At 40.8% G+C, this 25,210-nt stretch overlaps 1 protein-coding gene across 1 annotated transcript in view; it reads right to left on the reverse strand.

Annotated features, from left to right (window-relative positions):
- CSNK2A1 (casein kinase 2 alpha 1) overlaps window positions 1–25,210 on the reverse strand; it is a 55,819-nt gene that overhangs the window by 1,511 nt on the left and 29,098 nt on the right. Inside the window, exons 2-12 of the mRNA XM_040447446.1 lie at window positions 23,775–23,984; window positions 21,660–21,771; window positions 15,253–15,354; window positions 14,689–14,739; window positions 13,281–13,340; window positions 11,717–11,800; window positions 6,911–7,021; window positions 5,887–5,988; window positions 4,168–4,268; window positions 3,260–3,408; window positions 1,861–1,947 (exon numbers count right to left, since the gene is read on the reverse strand). Coding sequence (XP_040303380.1) covers window positions 1,861–1,947; window positions 3,260–3,408; window positions 4,168–4,268; window positions 5,887–5,988; window positions 6,911–7,021; window positions 11,717–11,800; window positions 13,281–13,340; window positions 14,689–14,739; window positions 15,253–15,354; window positions 21,660–21,771; window positions 23,775–23,875 — 1,060 coding nt within the window. The 5' untranslated portion in view covers window positions 23,876–23,984. The remainder of the gene's footprint in view (window positions 1–1,860; window positions 1,948–3,259; window positions 3,409–4,167; window positions 4,269–5,886; window positions 5,989–6,910; window positions 7,022–11,716; window positions 11,801–13,280; window positions 13,341–14,688; window positions 14,740–15,252; window positions 15,355–21,659; window positions 21,772–23,774; window positions 23,985–25,210) is intronic.

The raw sequence follows: 25,210 nt of genomic DNA on the forward strand, positions 1-25,210 counted from the left end.
CTACACCCAACATGAGGCTTGAACTTATGACCCGGAGATCAAGAGTCACATGTTCTTCTGACCGAGCCAGCCAAGTGCCCCAGTAATTCTTTTTTTTTTTCTGAAGGCCTCTACACAGCCAGATTTTTACAAATTAAATCTAATTTCAAGTTACAATTAACTTCTAAGTCAATTGAAGAGACAGGTAAAGAAATCTTAGCTGGGGGAGTTTAAGCAGTTTGTACAAAGTACACAGCTGGTAAGTGGCAACTATCCTTGAATTGAAAACTGAGGCCTGTCTCCAGGGCAGCGCTTTCCAACCAAACTTTCTGCTCTGTAACCTCTGTGAATATGGTAGTCACTAGCCACAAGTGGCTAATGAGAACTTGCAATCTGGCTAGTGCAACTAAGGAGCTGTGTTTTAAACTGTATTCAATTTTAACTAATCTAAATAGCCACATGTGGCTAGTCTCGGCTCTACTGAACAGCGTGAGGCTAGAGCCAAAGCTCACGTGTTCTTACATCATGACGCCTAGTTAGCTGGCAGCTTTCCAAATTACCAAAAGTCATTTTTGGTGGGGAAATGCTAAAATGGTGTTTTAGAATTTATTTGGTTTCTTCTACTCATCTAATGACCAGAATTACCAGTTAGATTGCCTTCCTCAACCATCCAGTTAATTTTCAAATTGTTACAGATACACTTCTAGAACGGGTAATAAATTCTCATGGTTCAAAATACCAAAAGTGCAGAAGAGTATGCAGTGAAAAATTTCTCTTACCCTTTCGCTTGGCCAACTTATGGTACCATTTTTGGGGTGTATTCTTCCAGAAATATTTTATGCATATATATGAATATAATTATGTAAGAATGTGCATATAAAAATCACATATAAAAATGTGATTATGTATTCTTGCCGCTCCTGGCCTTGGACATGGTGCTGAATCTTGTTTTTATTCCACATGACTATTTTGGAATTAGAGGTAAAAAAGAACATGAAACATTTATTCTTTTCTCTGGTCATATAGCTTTCCACTGAATGGATATCCCATAATTCATTTTATTAGTTCCCTACTGAAAGCTGGAATGTTTTGCTCTTACAAATAAGGCTACAATCAGCAGCCTTGGATTTGGATATATACCATTTTGCCCATAGGCAAGATACCTTGAGGATACCTCAAGATACCTTGAGTTCTAAAAGGTAGCTAGTTCTTTAAAAAAAGAATTGTGACAACAGTTCTTTGAGGGTGTCTGACTAAATGTCCTGACTACAAGTACACCCATATGGATGTTACCTACATGTCGAATTCTCAGGGGATAAGTCTATTGTTTCTTTTACAAAAGTGTGTATTCTACACACAAACTTGCTTTCAATCAAGAAGACTCAACAATAATGAAAAATCATTTCATACAAACCTTTACAATTTGCTAGGCACATGACAGATGCTCTGGGAGAAAACTGGAGAAGCATCCTTGTACACATACAGATCTATACACCTTTACCCCCACCCTCAATTTCTTAATCTTGTTTCTGGGAATCATGCAACTACTGTCACTCTAAACTGTGAGACAAAGATCTCCTTTTACTTTTCATAGTTTACTGGGACTTTCAAGCCTCTCCGTGAGAAATTTTTGGGACTCTGGCCTAGAAGCGACTGTTGATACCCTACTCAAGGCAGTGTCACTAACATAACCAGGTGTCAAAAAAGCATTTGGAAGCCTGGTGAGGAGACCACACAGGTCAGTACTGTCAAGAAGAAGATAAACATTATAGAAAAGAGAAGGGCCATAAGAAATCAGGCCACAAAGAGGGAGCAAAACTAAAAATAACTGATTTCTACTCCCCCCCCCCCCCCCCCCCAGAAAGTTAGCAGAGAACTGACCTGACATCATATTGGCGCTGCTGACAGGCGTACTGCCCCCCGGCATGCTAGATGAGCCCATTCGAGCCTGGTCCTTCACAACAGTATCTAGAGAAAACAAAAAGGGTTAAGTTCTGTTACACTTGAAGGTAATGGTCTGGGGCCTTAAAGCAGCCATCCTCATTCTCTGTATGTATTTTATTTATAGTCTATGTTATTCCCAGAAGAACATAAAGTGGCAAGAACCTTCACCATGAATTAAACAACTAACATGAAATAGGATTATCTTTCCTATCAAACTGTGGTAAAGGCCAACTCTTAAACCAAATGGAAGGAAGATGTGGTCATTATCCATAGAAAAGCTAATTTAAAACAAAATGATCCTGGGGCACCTGGGTGGTGCAGTCGGTTAAGCGTCCGACTTCAACCAGGTCACGATCTCACGGTCCGTGAGTTCGAGCCCCGCGTCGGGCACTGGGCTGATGGCTCGGAGCCTGGAGCCTGTTTCCGATTCTGTGTCTCCCTCTCTCTCTGCCCCTCGCCCGTTCATGCTCTGTCTCTCTCTGTCCCCAAAATAAATAAACGTTGAAAAAAAAAATTTAAAAAATAAAACAAAATGATCCTGTTAGTTTTTTTTTTGGATCTTGTTAGGTTTTAATGAGACAATACAATCTAACCTGGCCAAGACAGTAATATTTTATCAGAGTAAATTGCTTTTATTTCAGTCCACAGCTCAGCTGGTCAAGCATGGTGCCAAATGGGCAAAAGCTACAGGTTTGTGCAGGTTGATGCTATTACCACAGACCTCACTCTCCACCTCAATCAGCCTGTCCATTTGCGTCAGGCACAGAAGAGTGGGCAAGATTATAATCAGTTCACTATAAAACCATCCCACCAATCCCCAAGGAGTGATCCAACGTTAAGGCTAATGTCACAGTGAGGATGGGGTGGGACTAAGTGGCATTTACATTCAGAACAGCACAGTTAGCTATGCTCACAAACCCAGGTCAAGATGTTCATACAATAAGATACTCAAACCTCCTTGACTCTCTCCAGTGAACGAGTGCCAGACAAGGCCAGATAAAAGGCTGCCGTTCTAATCCAACTACTCCAGACTAGCCACTGAGAAATCTCTCCCACACAGGAAGTAAAGCAGTTTGTTTAGGAGTGATCACGGGTCAAGTAGCCTGTGAAACAACCAAGGTCTTCCCAACAATTCTGCAAGACTGTTGCCATTACCGTCCCCCATCTGAAGAAACAGAGGTTCACTGTGAGTCAAGTAACTTGAAGGCAAGCTACAAGCAGTTGGGATTTCAATTGTTGGGCCCAGAGCTTTCTTCACAACATATATTCTCCCCTGCCTTGTACAGTCTCCTGGGTGGGCCTGCACAGGCTCTGTGGACTGGACAGTTAGACTCACAGAAATAGGGGTGCTCCATGGCCTCTCTTGCGGTAAGCCGTGACTGGTGGTCATATCGCAGCAGCTTGTCCAAGAAATCCAAGGCCTCGGGGCTGACAAGGTGCTGGTTTTCACTGTGGACAAAGCGTTCCCATCGCTTACGGGAGTGTCTGTAGAGCCAAAGTGGGAATGAGAAATAGACCGAGGGGCACAGAAGCCCAACATTTCACTCCTACATTTTCTTTAGTGGCTAGGAGCCCAGCCAATAGCAAAGAGAGATCAGAACTCAAGAGAGTAGGTCATGTACCCTCTGCCACTAGGGAGACAACAAAGCTAATTGGAGAGACTGGAAATAGCAGTGTTGCAGAAAAGAGAAATCTGGGTCCTCACGATTCTACAAAACATAATTCAGGTTACTTGATAGGATTAAGGGCTCCTGTCCTGTGTAGCAAAGAGGTCAGGTGGCTGGGTCACCAGGCCTCTTTCCCACCCCCACAGCAATTCCTGGCATCTCTGCCACTTAGCCAGCAGAAGCCTTTTTTCATCAGGCAAGTCCACCTCCTCCAGTTAAGTGGCTAATCGATTCGTATTGTGTCTAATTCCTATTGTCAGTGTTCACGGTTTGCAAATCAGTCTTGAAGCATGCATTTCCTTTTCCTATTTCTCCCTTAGAGAGGGTTTTTGTCATTTGGAGAAACAAGCTAAATCAAGAGATTTTGGTTTTTGACTCTAAACATTTCATTCACTTGACAGGAATCTGTAACCATAATCTCCACACTCAAACTCCTGGTAAGTGAAATAGGCCATTTGGTGCAATCCTTTTATAACAGACCCGTTCATGCAGCACCTTGCATGGCCAGACCACCGACATACTTGCAGAGAAAAGTGTGTTGGCAAAGGAAATGTAACTATTTTGTTTTAGGACTTACCTGCCCAAGATATCATTGAAACGTGGATCTAATTCAATGTTGTATTTGTCAATATAGTCATATAAATCTTCTGTCCCCAGAACCTTGGCTATCCTCACCAACTAGGATTGAAGAGACACAAAAACCCACACCACAAACACATTACATAATTAAATCAACCGGCTTTAACTGAATTAACAGAAAGGGGTCACCATGACTACAGGTATGAATGCTAACTTCTAACAATGTATTTCAAACTTCTTTGCATGGCAGGAATGGATTTCCATACAAAATTCCCTAAATTATCACTCAATGTGAAGGTGTCAGGAAAAAAGCAAGAAAAAAAATTTTTTTTAACGTTTATTCATTTTTGAGGGATAGAGAGACACAGAGCGTGAACGGGGTAGGAGCAGAGACAGAGGGAGACACAGAATCCGAAGCAGACTCCAGACTCTGAGCTGTTAGCACAGCGCCCGATGTGGGGCTTGAACTCATAAACCATGAGACCACGGCCTGAGCTGAAGTCGGACACTTAACGACTCAGCCACCCAGGCACCCGAACAAATGGTCTTATAACCTGCTTCCTTCCCCTTGAAATGTCTCCTTGATCAAGCACTGTCCTGCCTCACAGCCCAACTGAAGATGTCCCTTCTTCTGGGAAGCTGCTCTTGTACATTCAGACCACTCTCCCACCACAACTGCCTTTTGTACCTGGTCTATGATTCTACTCTGACATTTATGACTGTAACTTATTTCCTTGTATGTTCAGTTCCCTTACTGGATAGACTATGAACTATTTGAGAGAAGTGACTATTCTTTTTTTATTGCCTGGACTGCATGGTCCTGAGAATAGGGTTACTGATTTTTAACTGAATTCAGGTGGTATTCTTTGACTCATTAAAAATGGTCATTGTGCTCAAATAAGGCAACAGTACCTTCCACAATGTCCTAGAATCATTCCAGGTTCTTCTGAAAGAAAAGGCCCCTTGTTCTTTATGGGGAAGTGAAGCTAGTATAAAAAACATCATCTACAAACATCAACTTAATCTGTATAAAGAGACAAAAGGATCACAGAAACACTACATATAAACCCAACACGTTGGAGGAAACATTCCCAACATGTTGGGGGAAACAACTCTTGAATGAAAGCTTACGCTAGGAGATTCTAAGGTAATGTTCTATTTCTTAAACCAGTATTCTTTTAATTGTATATGTTTTATAAAATAATTTTCAGGGGCACCTGGGTGGCTCATTCGGTTAAGCATCTGACTCTTGGTTTCGGCTTAGGTCACAATCTCATGGTTTATGAGTTCGAGTCCTGTGTCGGGCTCTGTGCTGACAGCCTGGAGGCCACTTGGGATTTTCTCTCTCTCTCTCTGCCCCTCCCCTGTTCACACTCTCTCTCAAAATAAGTAAACTTATAAAAATAAAAAAATAAAAAATTTACACGTATATCTTGCAATAAAGCAAGCACTGCAAATTAAGACGACTAAGAGAAAAACTCTGATTTCAAAAGGCTCCCAAAACACCAGTCTGAAAATCAATGTCAGTTTGGCTGAATAAGCAATGAATTGAAAATATTGTAGGGCCCCCCCCTTGGAGATTCTGATTTAACAAGTCTCAAGTGGGGGCTGGTCATCTGTACTTTAGCAAGATCCGTAGTAGTTTCTAAATGGGTAGGCAGATCTAGCCATCATTAAGTTAGACCAGTAAGTTCCCTAATAGGAACAAAATTATCACCTGATCATAATTGTCATGTCCATGGAAAAATGGCTCCTTCCGGAAGATCATACTTGCCAGCATACAACCCAAGCTCCACATATCCAAACTATAATCATACATCTGCATTAAAGTAAAAAAAAAATTAGTTATCATACATGAAATATCTTGTAATTCAAAAGAAAATACTGCTCTTTACTATTAAAAATATATATCACTCCACTGACCCAAAGTCCAAAAGTCCAAAAACCAGTTGACACCTTTATGTATTTCTTTTCAGTCTTTTTTCTATATACCTGCCCCACCCCCATTTCAAAACAATCTGTATACTATTTGGAATTTACTCTTTTCACTTACCTAAGAAGGTCCCAAACTGTTACAGGCCATGGAAACCTTTTAATGTGTAGCATTATTTTAGTGCATAAATGTTTCAGAATTTAATCTTTAATTTCTCCTATAATTAGATAGTGTTTTGTTTTTCATCACCATTATAAACAATGTTGTGAAGAATATTTTTATGCATAAAATGTGTTTTGGGCTCTGCATTATAGCTTCAAGATCCCAGAAAAGCCATTTCTAGGACAGAGTTTGAACTTCTCAATGTGTCTGATAAAAACACCTGCGAGGAGCGGGCATGAAAGGTACTCCCAAGGATTTTGTTCCTGTGAGGAGAAAGAGGGCTTTTGTTCTTTTTTTGGTCAAGGGGAAGGTCTTTAAAATACAATTTAGGAAAATCACAAGAGAACATTTTTGAGTTTATTTTAAGGTTGGTTAAACCTTACAATTCTCAATTTGACTCCAAAAAGTATCTCTGGTGTACCTTCTCTTCAGTTAGGATCAAATGCAGATCTATTCATATTCTCCTGACGTTATGAAAATAAGAACACGTTATGATGGATGAACTGAAGTGATTCATGTTTTACATTCATATAAAAGGGACAGCCATGTATGTGCATAAACGGCCTACTCAAATGCACAAAACGACATTTTTACAAATTATGTGCAAAACACAGGACCGAAATTTTATCCGCCCTTCTCTTCTCACCTGATAGTCTACAAGTAGCTCAGGACCTTTGAAGTATCGGGAAGCAACTCTGACATTGTATTCTTGGCCAGGATGGTAAAACTCAGCCAAACCCCAGTCTATTAGTCGTAGCTGAAATTTAAAAAAAGGGAAGAATAAATCATGAGCAATTTTATCTTTCATGCTACCCCACACACTGCCATCAGAATACTCTTAAAAGGGGCGCCTGCGTGGCTCAGTCGGTTAAGCGTCCGACTTGGCTCAGGTCATAATCTCGCAGTTGGTGGGTTTGAGCCCCATGTTGGGCTCTGTGCTGACAGCTCAGAGCCTGGAGCCAGCTTCGGATTCTATGTCTCCTCCTCTCTCTGGCCCTCCCATGCTCATGCTCTGTCTCTCTCTGTCTCTCAATAATAAATAAACGTTAAATAATAATAATAAATAAATAAATTGGGGGAAAAAAGAATACTCTTAAAAATACCAGCCATGTCACTACTGAAACCTTTCCAGTGACTACCTCTTTACAGCATTTAGAATGAAAATCAAACTTCTTAGCTTGGCATACAGGGTTCTCCATGATCTAGTTCCTGTGCTCCAGTGAGACTTCTAGTTTTCGAAAAACACCATCTATTCTGCATTTCTGCACAATTTCTCAAACTGCTCTTCTGACTAGAATGTCTTCTGCTATCCAACCTAGACTCCTACTGAACATATCCCTATTTTTTGAGATATTTAAGTTAGCCTTCAATGAAGTCTTTTCTAATTATTCAAGTAGAACTAACCCAAGCCTTTAGTCCCCTGAACCCCAAATATATTTCTTTTTTTTTTTTCAACGTTTATTTATTTTTGGGACAGAGAGAGACAGAGCATGAACGGGGGAGGGGCAGAGAGAGGGAGACACAGAATCGGAAACAGGCTCCAGGCTCTGAGCCATCAGCCCAGAGTCCGACGCGGGGCTCGAACTCACGGACCGCGAGATCGTGACCTTGCTGAAGTCGGACGCTTAACCGACTGCACCACCCAGGTGCCCCCCAAATATATTTCTTTAATAGAACCTACAACTCTTTACTGTATATTCATTTTCTATCTTTCTTTTTCAATATGCACTGTAAGCTCCTTAAGGGAAGAGACTGTGTAATTCATTTCTGCAATTTTTAGAATGCAACATAATGCCCAGTACACAAAAGAAAAATAAAAAATATTTGCTGAGTGAACGAAGTAAGGGAAAAGCCACACAAACAATTCTGACCAAACTGTATCCTCAAAATGGAAAAAGCAGTAGGCAAGCCCAAGAGGCAACCTTATTTGCTCACTGTGCAAAGCATGACCATGATCTCAAGTATAAGCAGTAGGGCCTGAGTAATGCCCGATCACTCTGGCCCTGTCCATGTAAGTTCACTGTTAACTAGGTACAGCGTTTACCTTGTATCAGCAATGAGTGGAAATGTAATAAAAAGTACAAAAGAAAGCATAACCTTTTTACGCTTTTTCTTTTTAACCCCTTAACATTAGTGCCTCAGAGCTCTCCTTGACCTTTTTTTTTTTTTTTTTTTTTTTTAAATCAACAAGTACTTCCAGATGACCATTTCTGGTCTATGGCTTCACACACAGCACCTCAGCCTTTCCCCCCTAGACTCCCCAGCCTGTGCCTCCTGCCAACTGACTCTTTTAGCCACCCAGTAGACATATCAAACAAAACCTCTTGAACACTCCCTGCAAAACCCGCTTCACCACAGCCTCTCCCCTCTCAGTTAAAAGTAATTCTATTCATCCTGTCGTTCAGGCCAAAAATTTTCACCCTGCGTTCTTGTTTCCCTCACACCTCACAGCAAATCTGACAAATGGCTCTACCTTATTCTGACCGTGATCACCACATCCACTGCCACGACCATCTCTTGTTTGACTTCCTGGAACAGTCTCTTTTCCTAACTGGTCTCCTTGCTTTCACTCTTGCCCTGCGCTTCTGTTCTCTACTTTTGAAAGAGCAAAAGCTTTTCATTTAAAAATGATTATGGGGGCGCCTGGGTGGCGCAGTCGGTTAAGCGTCCGACTTCAGCCAGGTCACGATCTCGCGGTCCGGGAGTTCGAGCCCCGCGTCAGGCTCTGGGCTGATGGCTCAGAGCTTGGAGCCTGTTTCCGATTCTGTGTCTCCCTCTCTCTCTGCCCCTCCCCTGTTCATGCTCTGTCTCTCTCTGTCCCAAAAATAAATTAAAAAACACTGAAAAAAAAATTAAAAAAAAAAATGATTATGATTCAGGAAGATCTTATTTTTCAGTCTGATATACATGCATTTGTGTGTAGTTCTTGCAATTTTATCACATGTAGATTCATGTAACTTCCAGAAGACATTGACCTGTTTAATCACCACATACATCCCTTGTGCTATCCCTTCCCCTCACTTCCTAACCCCTGGTGCAACCCCTGTTTTCAAGCTCCAATTTTGTCATTTTGAAAATGGACCCATTAATGTAACTTTTTGTGACTGCTTTTTTTCACTCAGGATGAGATTCACCAAGTTGGTGCATTACCAGTAGTTCTTTCCTTTTTTAAAAAAAGATTTTATTTTTAAATAATCTCTACAACTAACACAGGGCTTGAACTTACAACCCTGAGCCCAAGAGTCACATGCTCCACCAACTAAGCCAGCCCCAGGAGCGCCTAGTTCTTTCCTTTTTAATGCTGAAGAATACTATTTAGTAATACTACCACATAATGCCACAGTTCAATTACCCATTCACCCACTGAAGGACATTTGGGTTTTTCTCCATTTTGAGCTATTACAAATAAAGCTATGTTCATATATAGGTTTTTGGGTGGACCTAAGTTTTTTGTTTCTTTGGGATAAACGCCATACTCCCGGACTGTTTGGTAGGCATACGTTTAGCTTTTTAAGAAACCAGCAAAGTAGGGGCATCTGGCTGGCTCAGTTGGTTGAGTGGCCGACTTCGGCTCAGGTCATGATCTCACAGTTTGTGAGTTCAAGACCCACATCAGGCTTGTTGCTGTCAGTGCAGAGCCTGCTTCAGATCCTCTGTCCCCCTCTCTCTGCCCCTCCCCTGCTTGCACTCTTTCAAAAATAAATAAATGTTAAAAAAAAAAAAAAAGAAACCAACAAACTAAGAAACAATAGTCTGATATTTTCCAAAATGGCTGGGCCACTCCATGTTCCTGCTGGCAGTGCATTAGAGATGGAGTTTCTCTGCATCCTTGCCAGCATGTGGTATTGTCACTATTTTTAATTGTTCTAAAAGATGTGTAATGAATTTTTAAAAATTTAAGTGACAGCATGTCAACCCTCTGCTCAAACCCTGCAAAAAAAGCTCTGCATCTTCAGAGAAAAGGCCTGACAACGATCTTTAAGGTTTTACATGATGTGGTTCTCTATCTCTTTGATCTCATTTTGTTTCGCTCCCCCTTGTTCATTCTATCTAGCTCTATCTATCCAACATGCCAGGCACATTCTTGCCTCAGGGCCTTTGCACCTGCCATTTCCTCTATCTGGGACACATTTGTTTTTGAGATTACATGGCTTGTTCCCTCCAAATGTCATTCAAGTGTCACCTTCCCAATGAAACCTTCTCTTTTACAACCTTATTTAAAACCCAAACACCCTTTACGATTCCCTATTTATGATTTCTCTTCCACATCACCACAGAGACCATCAGCAGGGGAGGGGCAGAGAGAGGATCAGAGGAAACAGAGGATCCGAAGCGGTTTCTACGTTGACAAGTAGTGAGCCTGAGGCAGGGCTCGAACTCATGAACTAAACCATGAGATTATGACCTGAGCCAAAGTCAGCACCAGCTGGGCCACCCAGGTGTCCCTCTTCCAGGAACATCACTATTAACTTTCTATCCCACCAGCCTCCTGCAAATGCAAGCTCCCTACAGACAAGAATTTTTTTGTCTATTTGTCTCACACGTGTATCCCCAGCCTCTAGAACAATACTTATTAAACAGTGTGAGTCTAAATGAATATTAGTTGAATGAATAAATCAACTATGTCCCCAAAGTATACAACAGATAGCTATTACTGCCTATAAAAGGTGAGCTTGGTCACCTTAAGAAACTGATTATAAAGTCATGTGGTCAGTGCAGCTCTCATTAAAAGCATTTGTAAAGTTGGGGGGCCTCATGACACTTGCTAATAAGCTGCAGCATTTTCTGAATATTTTATCTATGTCACAGTCGTGTATACTTAACTCTCATAATCGTCTAGTGGCATGCAGAGCAATTATTATTATACCCATTATAAAAGAAAAAGGAGGTAAATGAGTTTCCCAAGAGATTAATTATTTAATAAATGAAACTAGAAGCCAGCTTCCCTGCCCAAAGTTAATGTTTTGCCCACTAATCTGTTGTTGTTGTTTTTCTAATGTTTATTTCTTTTTGAGACATAGAAAGACAGAGTGCAAGCTGGGGAGGGTCAGAGAGAGAGGGAGACACAGAATCCAAAGCAGGCTCCAGGCTCTGAGCTGTCAGCACACAGCCCCATGAGAGGACCAAAACCATGAACCATGAGATTACGACCTGAGCCAAAGTCGGACGTTTAACCGACTGAGCCACCCAGGTGTCCCCCTCCTTTTTTAAAAGTAATCTCTGCACCCAACATGGGGTTTGAACTCACGACCCTGAGATCAAGAACTGCATGCTCCACCTACTGACTCAGCCAGGCGCCCCAAATCTATTTCCTTCTTGATAGTATTCTTAGGAATATGATAGTGGTTTCAACATTATGATTTGTTAATGAGTTCATTCATTTACCAAACATTTATCAAGTGCCTAAACTCTATCATGTTGATAAATAAGACTTGTTGGTCTATCGCTTTACCTTTCTGTGCTCGTGATCAATCATGACATTATGGGGCTTCACATCTCTGTGCATAATTCCCATGCTGTGACAATAATCCAGGGCCTGTAGGAGGAACAGATAAGAAAGAAAGAGTTAGCCTGCTTAAGAGTGACTTTCTTAAAGTCGTCTACTTTTTTCACCAGAGGTTTCCTTGTAGCCTCACAAAACCCCTGTGAGTCAAGAACAGGACAATCACTCCCACAGCTCTTCTTCAGAGACTTCCTCAAGATCCCATAGTCAAGAAAACTCAGAGCCTCTGAACTTCAAGTTCTGTCCCTACACTGTTGTTTCAACATCCTTTCTGTTGAAAAACACCAAAAGTATATACCAATTGCAACACTTCCAGTATCTCCCCCTTACCCAAAGGCTGGATCATTTTCAGAAACACAGGCCCCTCAAAACAAGAAAACCGGTCTGTTCTACAAACCTCTCATTCAAAGAACAATAATCTTCTAGCAGCTAAGAGCACACAACAGAGGTTGGCAAATCACAGCCCACGGACCAAATACGGCCTGCTGCCTCTTTTCGTGAATGTTTTATTGGAACACAGCCACACCAATTTGTTTACGTGTCATCTCTAGCTGCTTTTGTGTTACCACAGGGATAGTGTGAGAAAGAACCTATGGCCCACAAAGCCAAAAGTTTTATTGTTTGTCCTGTACCTGATTTATTACATCAAATCCGATTTGAAAACCATGTCCAATCTCAAACTAAGGTGAACTGAGTAGCATAACCTTTGGGGTTTGCTAATCCCAGCCTTTAAGCCAGCTGATGTCATTGGCTAAGTTCTTGTCCTTCCTGAAGGGCAACTTTGGTTCCTATGGTTTCCAGGGCTAGACAAGTATATCCTTTAACTTTGTGAAGTCACGCTTGTCACAATACTGCAGGAGCCAGTGGAGAGATCAAATATCTCTGTTGGGACAGCCTCTTTAGGGTACTACTAAAATTCAAATGCAGGCTTTATAGCAACCCTCATTTAGTAAGAATCTTTAGCCACCTCTTCACAATTTTCTCATCTATAGAGATGATCTTAATGCTTACTAGGAGCAAGACAATTGGTGATCTCATGTTAGAAATCAAAGTCCACTCTAAATCAGCAATCTTTGAGCAGAGATTTACATAATCCTTAGGACGATGACCCTTTGAGGGCTGAGTTGGAGTTTACTGTTTTACTTGTAGAATTTTAAGTAAAATAAAGTATACCACAAGCCAGCATATCAGAAGTTATTTTTGTTGAGTTTTGACAATCTAATTGTAACTTTCATAGGAGTACGATGGAGATTACAAGTATTTTTTAAAGGGGCCCCAGCTCACTTCCAAATACCATTTCCAAAGCATTCTAAATTACGTTCCTACTAGACTCTATTCCGTAATGCTTGCATTAGCACAGGGTTCTGATGCTATTAACTAAACACTTACATGAAGAGGCCCCTTCTTTCAACATACTTTCCAAAGTTAATTCACTGGCTTCTCCACAGTTAACTGGACCATTTAACAAAAGGAAGAGCAAACTAAAGATATTTAGTATCCCAGGTTCCCTTACCTTCAGAATCTCATACATGTAAAATCGAATATCATAGTCTGTTAACGTCTGGTACAATTGCTGTTAAAGACAAATGCAACATATAAGCCGTGAAATAATGCTGATAGGAAGGCAATTTCTCATCTTTGTTTGTAGTAATTCAAACCAAGACTTGGCTCATTTGCTACAGTTCCGGGATGTGTCTGTTCATCAGTCTCTACTTCTCCAACAGAAACTTACTTTTTAAAAGAGATACTTTGGGTATTTAACTCTATATGCAAAAGTGAAGACTTAGTTAAACTTGTATTGCTTAAGCTATAACCCACTGTTGGGAATGTACCAATTTACATATGTAACATGCACTGATACCATACATTTGAAGTTTAGTCTGCTTTGCATTTACTTCCAGACCTTCCAATATAAGGCATTTTGGCAAATACACACCTTCCTTAGTAGGGAACTAACCCACCTTTGATGTATAGAGTTATATAGGCACTATGGGTCACCAGCTGGTATGCAAGATGGCTTCCCGCCAAATCTGTCAATTTGACAGAACTATTCCCATCCCAAGTTGAAAGTAAACTCTGAGCTGTTGTGTATCCTTTCCAGGTTCCAAGAAGCTGCAGATTTTTTTTTTTAAATCTACGTATCATTCAGCTATTAGTGATATCCCGACAGTTTTCCTTGAAGTTATCATTCTGCTTCTAAAATACTTACTTTCCTTTTTTTCATCCTCCCAGCAAAGGGTTCACAGGATTCACCCATTTACTGATACATAACATTCTTACTACAGGACTGTGAAAAGGCAAGTCAAGTACCTTTACACTTGTAACCCAAGAGAGTGCCCACATTCCTCTGCTCTACTCGAACTGAGAACTGTTTGAAATAAGGAGGCTACCAGATGGGCTGGAAGTCAGAGATCTGTTGTAGAGGTCTGTATTATACCAGAGTTTGTACCACGCTTCTCTACCCACCCCCTTTTTAAGATCTACAGCCCAGAATTTCTGAGGGATCCCAAGGTATAAGCAGTCCTTGCTTGTACACATACAATGTATTCCTTCTTGAATACAGTTGTTTTAACGTGAAATGCCCTACAGCCAGATCCTGACTGAACACGTGCTGCGGCTTTTATTAGGTTTGACATCTGTAGAAACTGTCAAATGAATGGTAAAGGTGGTGAGAAGTAAATGTATTGGTAATTAAAAAGAGCACAAAACAAACAAAAGAGTGAAATACCAAGATGTGAAAAGTAGACATTGCTTCTACGTGAGTTTCTCTATCTTAAAATAAGGATAAATTCTCTAAAGTAAGGATGAAAAGCTCTTTTTAAGCATGTTAGAAGGAAGCTCTTCTAATAGTAACATTGCTAAAAGGCTTTCTATGTGGTCTAAAAACCCAACACCTTGAAATGGTTGGTTATATATTATACCTTGAAGTCTGTGTTGTTTACGTGTTCAAAAACCAAGGCAGGGGTTCGTGACTAGGGGAAAGAAAAAGAAAACACACATTAGCAATAGCCCTGGCAGCTTTAGTAGGCACAATGTTCGCAGATACTACGTGGTGAATTTGGTAGTCCTTGCCTCAGTAGTAGGAAACCCTCTATTGCTACGAGCCCTCCCCACTCTGATCACCACCACACTTAGGTCATTTTTGGGATGGATTTCAAACAGAAGACATGGAGCTGAAGTCTCACCAGGCTCTAGGCAGCCCGACAATGCGCCCATCGCCCATCGGCATCGGACCTGAGTTTGCAAAATGGATTAACACATTTCAGTTTCCAGTGCTATCAGTCTCTTAGCCTAGAAGAATAAGAAATAGTCTGTGGGTGGAGGTCTCTTTGAAAGAAAGACCCAAGCTAGTTAAATGGTATAACTGATTAAGCACTTTTAAAGCAGGACTTAACGGTAGAGGGGGAAAATAAAGAGGCCAGTTGTGCTCCAGGTCAAACACCACCTCAGCCCTGGTGGGCCTTGCCAGCGCCTACCATACTCACCACAGGGTCTTTTACAATGTCTGCCAGTGTGATGATATTGGGACCGCCTCGTAAATTCTCCAAAATCTTTATTTCACGCTTGATTTTCTTCTTCTTTACTGGCTGAAAGGGTAAAAGTACATCAGTGAAATTATTTCAGAGTATTTCAACATGCAAATGTAATACATAAATGGCTATTTAGGAGCTCTTTGAAGGAAAGGGTATGTGTCCATCTCCTCTCTGAATCCCTTTCTCCTAGCCCTGTGCCAGGGATTCTGCAGGGGCTCAGCAAATGTTGAGTTGAAAGAAAAAAGAGTTCATCCCAAAGAGCAAACCTCTGCAGAACTAGCATTTAATTCGTCATCAATCATAGCATGTTAACTTTTTATTTTTTTTAATTAAAAAAAAAAAATTTTTTTTAATGTTTTTATTTTATTTTGAGAGAGAGACAGAGTGTGAGCGGGGAAGGGGCAGAGACAGAGGGAGACACAGAATCTGAAGCAGGTTTCAGGCTCTGAGCTGTCAGCACAGAGCCCGACGCAGGGCTCGAACTCACAAACTGTGAAACCATGACCTGAGCCGAAGTCGGTCGCTCAACCAACTGAACCACCCAGGCGCCCCGCATGTTAACTTTTTAAAACTATACAAACTAGGACTGTAAGTTGTTAGTAATACTAAGACATAGCTTGTAAAAGTCTCTGACAATTAGGATGAAACATGGGCTCTTTCCATTCCTTCCTTTAAGTCTATCGACTTCCCCCACCCTACAGAGAGGAAGTCAGGACCAACAGCAAGGATGACCAAATCATCTTTGTGCAGCATAACTTTGTGGTTAAATGTGGGACTTGGAATCAGACTACGTAACGTGAATCTTACATTCATTGCTGGCTGTGTGACTAGGGGCAAATTACCTAAGTTCTGTAAGCCTTTCATTATGGGTAAAAATGATCGACAAGAGCACATATCTCAGAATATGGCTGGGACACAACCCATAGTATCTGCCTAGCTTTATCACGCATATTCCTATAAATGAGCTGCTGCGTCCACTTTAAAAAGACCACTCTGCAGAGTCCCTTGAGTATATCTCCCATGTGCCTTTGTCCTCACCCATCATTTCTACATCGGTTCCCGTACAGAAATCCTTTTCATTTTTCTGGGGAGGGCTTTGGTCCAACTGCACTTCCTCCACAAAGCCTTCCTTCTAAATAGTCTAAAACAGTGATAGTCCAAAAGGAATACAATACAAGCCACATGTGTATTTTAAATGTTCTAGCATCCACATTAAAAAAGTAAAAAGAAACAGACCACATTAATTTTAATATATTTAACAAAATATATCCAAAATCTTATCATTTCAACCTGTAAATCAACATAAAAATTCTAATAAATAATTTATATATTTTTTGTGCTAAACCTCTGGAATCAATTATATTTTATCCTCACAGCATATCTCCATTTGTACTAGCCACATTTCAAATGCTCAAAAGCCACATGTGGCCCGTATCTGGTACACTGGACCACAAGGTTTTTCGCAGGGCATCGGTCACCTCAGACTATTAATATTCTGCATAGAATTCTTAGAAATTGTTTTAAGTATGTTTTGTCTCATCAACAAGATCAGTGGTTACCAAACTTCATGATCAACAGTCACCTGGATTTTTTTTTTTTTTTAAGTTTGAGAGAAAGAGAGCAAGAAGAGGAGGGATGGAAAGAGGGAGAAAGAATCCCAAGGAGACCCCGCACTGCCAGCACAGAGCCCATTACGGGCCTCGAACTCACAAATGGGGAGATCGTGACCTGAGACGAAATCAAGAGTCAGACTTTTTTTTTTTTTTTTTTTAACGTTTATTTATTTTTGAGACAGAGAGAGACAGAGCATGAACAGGGGAGGGGCAGAGAGAGAGGGAGACACAGAATCTGAAACAGGCTCCAGGCTCTGAGCTGTCAGCACACAGCCCGACGCGGGGCTCGAACCCACGGACCGTGAGATCATGACCTGAGCCCAAGTCGGACGCTCCACCGACCAAGCCACCCAGGCGCCCCAAGAGTCAGACGTTTAACTGACTGAGCCACCCAGGTGTCCCTAATAGTTACCTGCGTTCTTAAATATACAGATTCCCAGGTCCCACCTAGATCTGCTGAATCAGAATCTTGAGAATGGAGTTAGAGAGCTATTCTTAGATACTTCCTAGGTTGATAATCCAGGTCTAGGAACTACCAAACCATACTGTAAATTAACCTTGTCTTAAGTTCTAAGCAGGAGCTACAGAAACAAGCAAGTCTTGGAAACAGACCATCCTCAAAATCCAGCTTTGTAGTTATGCAGCTTTGGGAAAAGCACTTAAAAGTATCTGAATTTTTTTTTTTAATGTTTATTTACTTCTTGAGAGAGAGAGACAGAGTGCAAGCAGGGGAGGGGCAGAGAGAGAGAGAGAGAGAGAGAGAGAGAGAGAGACACACACACACACACACACACACACACACACACACACAGATCTGAAGCTGGTTCTAGGCTCCGAGCTGTCAGCACAGAGCCCCACATGGGGCTCGAACCCACAAACCTAGAGATCACGACCTAAGCCAAAGTAGGATGCTTAACCAACTGAGCCACCCAGGCACCCCAAATGTATCTGAATTTATAACTTGCCTTGTAGAACTGTTGTAATGTAAATATCACAGATAGAATAGGGCCCAATGCAAAGTAGACAATATATGGAAACTGTTACTAGTAGAGACTCCCATGGTCTACATTTAATTCAATCCACAGCTTTTAGCCTTGCTTCTGTTAGAACTCAGTACACTGACTGGGAAGCAAGCTGATCAGAAGTTTCCTCTTTTTGCTTCAACTACCAGATCTTTGTGATCTGCTAGAGTATCTGGGAGATCTACTTTCCAGGGACTAACCCATCAATCTATCACCTGTTTTCCACTAAATCACTATTTCCCAACTGCCAGCTATAGCTAAGGCTTATAGCTAAACTTATAGCTAAGGCTACTGGTTAATGAAATTTTTTTCCTACAGAATCCTTAAAATCTGTGAACTTACACAGCTGGTTTGTGATAGACCAGGCGGGTGACTTAAACTCTAATTTAATGTGATCAATGCAATTATTTTGTCTTAATAAATAGGTAGGAGAGATCAAAAATTTTAAATAGACTTTATGAACGAACTTCATCTATATTTACAACCATCTTTCTATATGATTACAGTGAAATATACAGTACAGTTAGGAAAAGACTGGAGTACAAAAAAAAAAAAAATCTTTCCAAACCCCCCTTCACTCAAAATCATCAATGACTCCCAACAACCTAGAAGAGAGAAAAATCACGTTACCTTTTTTTTTTTTTTTTTTTTAAAGAAAGAGCGAGAGCATGCACAGGAGCAGAGGAGGAGGCAGAAGGAGAGGCAAAGGGAGAGAGAGAATCCCAAGCAGGCTCCACGGAGCCTGAGGCAGGGCTCAATCCCAAGACCGTGAGATCATGGCCTTAGCGGAAATTAAGAGTCTGAAGCCCAACCTACTGAGCTACCTTTTAAGACTTGAAGGAAATGCAGAGATTATCTTTTCCAGCTGACCACCAATTTAACTTTCCTTTCCAAGTTCACCTTCCATGCATGGTCACTCAACATCTTCCACAGGAAACATTTCTCTCACTTATTTCTTCCTCTTTTCTTATCTTGTGGATTCTTCCCTTCTCTACTCCCACCCATACCTATCCAAATCCTCCCCCCATTCAGAGCCTGAAAACAGCTCCTGGGAGCTTTCCCTAACCACCAGCTTCTTCTTTTTTTTATTTATTTATTTAAAAAAAAAAATTTTTTTTTCAACGTTTATTTATTTTTGGGACAGAGAGAGACAGAGCATGAATGGGGGAGGGGCAGAGAGAGAGAGGGAGACACAGAATCGGAAACAGGCTCTAGGCTCCAGGCCATCAGCCCAGAGCCCGACACGGGGCTTGAACCCACGGACCGCGAGATCGTGACCTGGCTGAAGTCGGACGCTTAACTGACTGCGCCACCCAGGCGCCCCACCACCAGCTTCTTCTGAACTGTGAGACCAACTATTTGTGCCTTTTATGACACTAGATAACACCTCACTTTATTTTACCATATCCCTTTCCACATACATATCATCCTACAATTTACACAGAATTTCAACCTCTAAAGTATATTTCTATATACACATTTTTTTTTAAGTTTACTTATTTATTTTTGAGACGGGGGGAGGGGCAGAGAAACAGGGGAAGAGAGAATCCCAAGCAGGCTCCGCACTGTCAGCAGAGCTCAATGCGGGGCTCAAACGCACAAACCATGAGATCATGACCTGAGCCAAAACCAAGAGCTGGACACTTAACCTACTGAGCCACCCAAGTACCCTCTATATAATTTTTTATTTGATCCCCATAACAACTGAGAAAGACAGAGAAAGCAAGATTATCTCATATGCACAGATGAACAAAACATCTTAGGTTAAAAGGATTACCAAGGTTAATTACTTTTAGAGTTTGGGTTAGAATCCACATGTTCTAATTTCGGGCTTAGTTCTGTTCCTACATGTGACATAAGACAGATAAACTTTCCGGTTCCCAAAAGGTATGCCAAGGCATCCCCCACAAATTCATAGGGGTTCTGTGAGATTTTTAAGTTTTGAGGGAAATATCAATTAATATCCAAATCCGCCAGGGAAACAGTATACTACCAACCTGAGGTTGTTCTTAGTTTCAACATTAGATTGCACTACATTCCTTTTGATGGTGTATTTTTGCAAAGCTGGGTTTTCAGCCCTTCCTGTGACAAAAAGTAAGTACTACACAAAAACCAATGTTGGAAAGGAAATGAGTCTATTAGTGTCCAAATGATTCCAACATTCGAGAAGCTGTGCAGTGATCAACAGATGTATATATCCCAAAGCTCATCAATTATGGTCATATAAGCATAAAATAAGTTATATTTTCTTTCAATTTCTGTGTATAACAGTTTAGTTTTTAAAATTTTTATAAAGTTATTTATTTACTTACAGAGAGAGCGAGCGAGCGAGCCAGGGTGTGCACATGTGCTCGAGTGAGAGAGAGGGAGAGAATCCCAAGCAGACTCTGTGCTGTCAGTGCAGAGCCTAACTTGGGGCTTGATCTCATGAACTGTGAAACCATAACCTGAGCCGAAATCAAGAGTTGGACACTTAAATGACTGAACCATCCAGGTGCCCCAGTGTATAACATTTGAAATGGCACCCAAGTTAAACATTTTTTTGTTTTTTGGACTTAACTACTTAAAAGTTACTGACACAATATGGGTGGCTATAAATTGATGAAGTCTGGGAACCTTTGCTTCTTAGTATCAAATATGGGAAAGTTCCTATAGCATGGAACTATATGCTAAGTTCCTGGCATATGACAGTGCACAGTACAGTCGTTAAGTAACTTCCAAGTTGCATGTTGGTAGCCCACTGGCCAAACCTGGCCTACACAGTGTGTGTATGTATGTATTTGTTTATATATTTATTTTAAAATGGAAAAGAGCAAGTGGGGGAGGGGCAGAGAGAGAGGGAGAGAGAGAATAACGAGCAGGCTCAGTGCTGTCAGCTCGACCTCACGGACCAAGAGATCATGACCGGAGCCAATATCAAGAGTCAGATGCTTAACCAACTGAGCCACCCAGGCACTCCTGTAGTGTTTTTAAAAACTCTTGGGCCAACATTTAAAAATCAGGGGAATTCATATATAAATACAAATTTTTACTTTCTTTTTGGAGAAGAGTATCAAGCAACACTGGACCTGCACTACTGCGAAGTAATTACCAGCCGGAGCTGGAGCACACACAGTAGTACCCGTCGCAGGCACTTACATCACACTAGCTGCACAGATGGCAACTGCCTGCCATTTAAAGGCCTGCATTTGGACTCCTTATCCTCACACAGAAAAGGTAACAACTTATTGAAAACAAAAGGATAGAATATAACTGAAAATATAGGAAATCAGTATTAGGCAAGACCTAGGAGAGAGAAGATTGAACCTTTACTCCCTTCCTCTGACACAAACTCGCTGAGCTGTATGACTTGAGCCAAATTGCTTCTTTTGCTTCAATTTCCTGATCTGTCAAATAAAGACAACCTCTTCTGGGCGCCTGGGTGGCTCAGTTGGTTAAGCACCTGACTTCAGGTCAGGTCATGATCTCACAGTTAGTGAGTTTGAATCCCGCTTCGGGAGAGCCCCACTTCTTTCTCTCCCTCTCTGCCTCTTGCTCACTTGAGCCCTCTTTCACAACAACAACAGATAACCTCGTCTATCAACTTCAGAGAATACAGTATACAAGTGTTAAAGCATTACAAAAACCTTTTCAAACGCTACTTTAAAAAAAAGGTATCACTATTACTTAAAAATCTAAATCCCAAATACTTCTGAAATTATAATCTCTTTCTTCTTATACTCACCTTGAGAATTTTAACAACAACTTTTTCATTATTTGTGATGTTGATGGCTTCAAATACTTCACTGTATTTACCCCGGCCTAATTTTCGAACGAGTTGGTAGTCATCTTGATTACTGTGAACAAAAAAAGTCAAAGTCACAATGATTTTAAAAGTTCAAACTATAAGGCACTAATTAACTTTAAAAACTCTACTACCAGTAGGAGTAAAAGAAATAAAAGGCATTTCAAATAATTCCCAAATTGGTTTCTCTGTATTTTAAAAATCGGGCCATTAATTAAAAATGTGTGTTCTAAATCCTAGAATTAGAAAAGTTTAAGCCTTTCAATTATTCTTTCAAATCCCACACTGTTTACATTTCTACTGGCATGCCACACATAGCTACCTTATATTAGGGTTTGTTATGTGTTTATATCCAACAACAGACAGCTTTCCCTTGGAGGATAATTTTTATATATCTCTGTCCTCTCGTGCCTGGCCCGGTGTTGGCACCTAGCAGGAAGTCAACTCATGTTGTAAGAATATTTCAATTCAGCCACACATTAGAAGCAGATTTTTCATGGACCTTTTTGCAGGTAAGTGGCTTTCAAACATATAGGCTTGACTTCCCACTTGCCCTCCAAGGCAAACTCTGAGGACAGTCCATGTAAAAAGTTTGCAAATCACACTACAGATCATGAATCATAGTTAGGGGCCCCTTCCTCTATTTTTACCCATATTCCATGACCACTAGCAACATCAGAGGTAAAAAATAAGGGAAATGCCAACATTTTATCCCTGCCTCTGATTACAATTTAGATGACTTTGCTTTAAAGAGTAAGTCAAAATTCTATTTACTCCTGCTGGGGGCACTGAAAATCCAACATGTAACAAATTAGCCATCCATTGTCCTCAAGCAGCCAAAAAGAAAGTGAAATGAACAGACAAGGCAGATGGTACTAAGGACAAGGGACACTGTATTAAGGCAGGTCTGGGGGAGGAGGCTCTTAATTCTAGTGGAGTTCTCCTGTGGCAGACACAGAAAACAAATGCATGTGAGCCAAGAGTGCCATGCCAAACCTCGGAAGGGCTGTTTAGTGTTATTTAAGCAGAACTAAGTGCAAAGCACTCAATTCAAAGACAGTGGTTCAAATTTTGTTAGCAAAACACAAGTATTCCTAGAATTTGAAGCCTGTGACAAGTGAGGAATTGTTAGGTTATCAATAACAACATTTACTGATATTGTACCACTGGTTCTTGATGGTATCTATGAAGCACACTGTAACTCCTTGTGCACAGGCAATGCATTTACTGTTAAGAATCATGGCCCAATCAGGATTACATACCCCCTTATGTCAATATTGGAAGACTATCTTTAACCACTTACAGGTTATACACATCACATGTGAATAGATATAAAATGTAGCATGTGGGAGCTACTGCTTTATGCATTTCCAAATTGCTTTCTTTTGCACTGGATGTCAAAATGCTTTTATCACAGTTAGTATGACCTGATCAGTTAAATACCTACATGCTGGGACAAGAGATACAAACATCCAAATGAGACTGCAGAGAGAATAGAGGCAAACACAACTACGGAGGTAGACTGCAACTGTTCAAAATGGAATTGGGGCTTAAATCCACATTACACATGGCTTGCTTCATGGTAAGAGTAAACGCTGATAAGGGTTTAATTTTGTTTCTATCAGAAAGAGGACATCTTTCTGGAGAACTGTTTCATCCTTCAGTATCATCATGGGACAACATTCTCTGACCTCAAAAATACTTTACATAAGAGTATGGTTTTTAAAATCTCTCAAGTATTAATTCTCACCTAACTACAAAGCCCTTAGGTGAGACAAGCTGACATGTAACTCTTTGTTACCAGCCTTTTATCCAGAATATGTAAGTCCAAGAAAAGAATAAGAGACAGAAGTAATTTTTAAATGGTAAGCCCAACAAAACTGTTAATTTGCCAAAGCAATACGTTGCTTCTTCACTGCAAAAGAAAACACAAATCAGGTTTTAATCTTGAGGTTTATAAATGCGGTCAGGAAGGATTCCTAACACAAATAACTCAACAAGTACACAAGAATCAACCCTATGAGTGAGGACAGTGAAGTAAGAGGAAATAATTACCCCCACTCCACCACATGTGACTCATAATCCCAGTACTCTCGGGGTCTGTGCGTATTAACATCTGTGTAAACTCTGGCCCTGCTTGGCACGGGTCCCGACATGTCAGACAGGTTGGCGAATGAAGGTGGACTTGATGTTTGGAGATCTGGCAGTCAATGTGTTCAGAAGCAGCTGGGGGTATGACCTTGTTTCAGACCTGTTTTCTTCAAACTGCAAACACAAAATGCATAAAGTCCAAGGAATTATTTTTAAAAAGCATGTGTGAAGAAAAAAAAAAAACATGTTATAATAATGGCCTCAAATATACCTCTGACTCTGGGAATGCAAGCTGGTGCAGCCACTCTGGAAAACAGTATGGCGGTTCCTCAAAACACTAAAAATAGAACTACCCTACGACCCAGCAATTGCACTACTAGGCATTTATCCATGGGATGTAGGTGTGCTGTTTCGAAGGGACACGTGCACCCCCATGTTTATAGTAGCACTATCAACAATAGCCAAAGTATGGAAAGCCCAAATGTCCATCGATGGATGAATGGATAAAGAAGATGTGGTAGCCACCTGCCACATCTGTGTGTGTGTATGTGTGCGCGCGCGCGCACACACACACACACACACACACACACACACACACACAATGGAGTATTACTCGGCCATCAAAAAGAATGAAACCTTGCCATTTGCAACTACATGGATGGAACTGGAGAATAGGTATTATGCTAAGTGAAATTGGTCAGAGAAAGACAAAAATCATATGACTTCATTCATATAAGGACTTTAAGAGACAAAACAGATGAACATAAGGGGAGGGAAACAAAAATAATATAGAAAAAGAGAGGGGGACAAAACAGAAGAGACTCATAAATCTGGAGAACAAACTGAGGGTTACGGGAGGGGTTGTGGGAGGGGGGATGGGCTAAATGGTTAAGGGGCACTAAGGGAAACTACGCCTGAAATCATTGCGGCACTATATGCTAATTTGGATGTAAATTAAAAGAAAAATAAAAAATACAACAAGCTAAAATAAAAAAAATATATACCTCTGACTCTTCTACCTATTAACCAATGACTAGATCCCAACTGTGTCAACCACAGTGTTTCCTATTACCCAGAAAGTAAAAGAAAAAGAAAAAAAGAGAAAGAAAACAAAAACAAAAAACAAGAAACATACTTAAAACCATGCTGGCCCTAATTCTATTCTGCATCATCTAAAGTTTGGATGCTCTTTATAAGACAGCCTGGAAGGGAAAAATGGCATTGAGGACAGACCTATCAACATCACTACCATTTATACATTCCACAGAAATCATTGGCAAGAGTAGCTTTCCATAGCTCAAGTAGGAGTGCTAAAAGACTAGACAGAACAGTGGCAAAGCCGGGAGTACCAACTGTTAGCCTGACTCTAATGGTTATGAAACCAGGAAGGGAATAAAGAC

The sequence above is a fragment of the Herpailurus yagouaroundi genome, unplaced genomic scaffold (assembly GCF_014898765.1).
Source record: "Herpailurus yagouaroundi ecotype Mexico unplaced genomic scaffold, PumYag 196, whole genome shotgun sequence".
Lineage (NCBI taxonomy): Eukaryota > Metazoa > Chordata > Mammalia > Carnivora > Felidae > Herpailurus > Herpailurus yagouaroundi.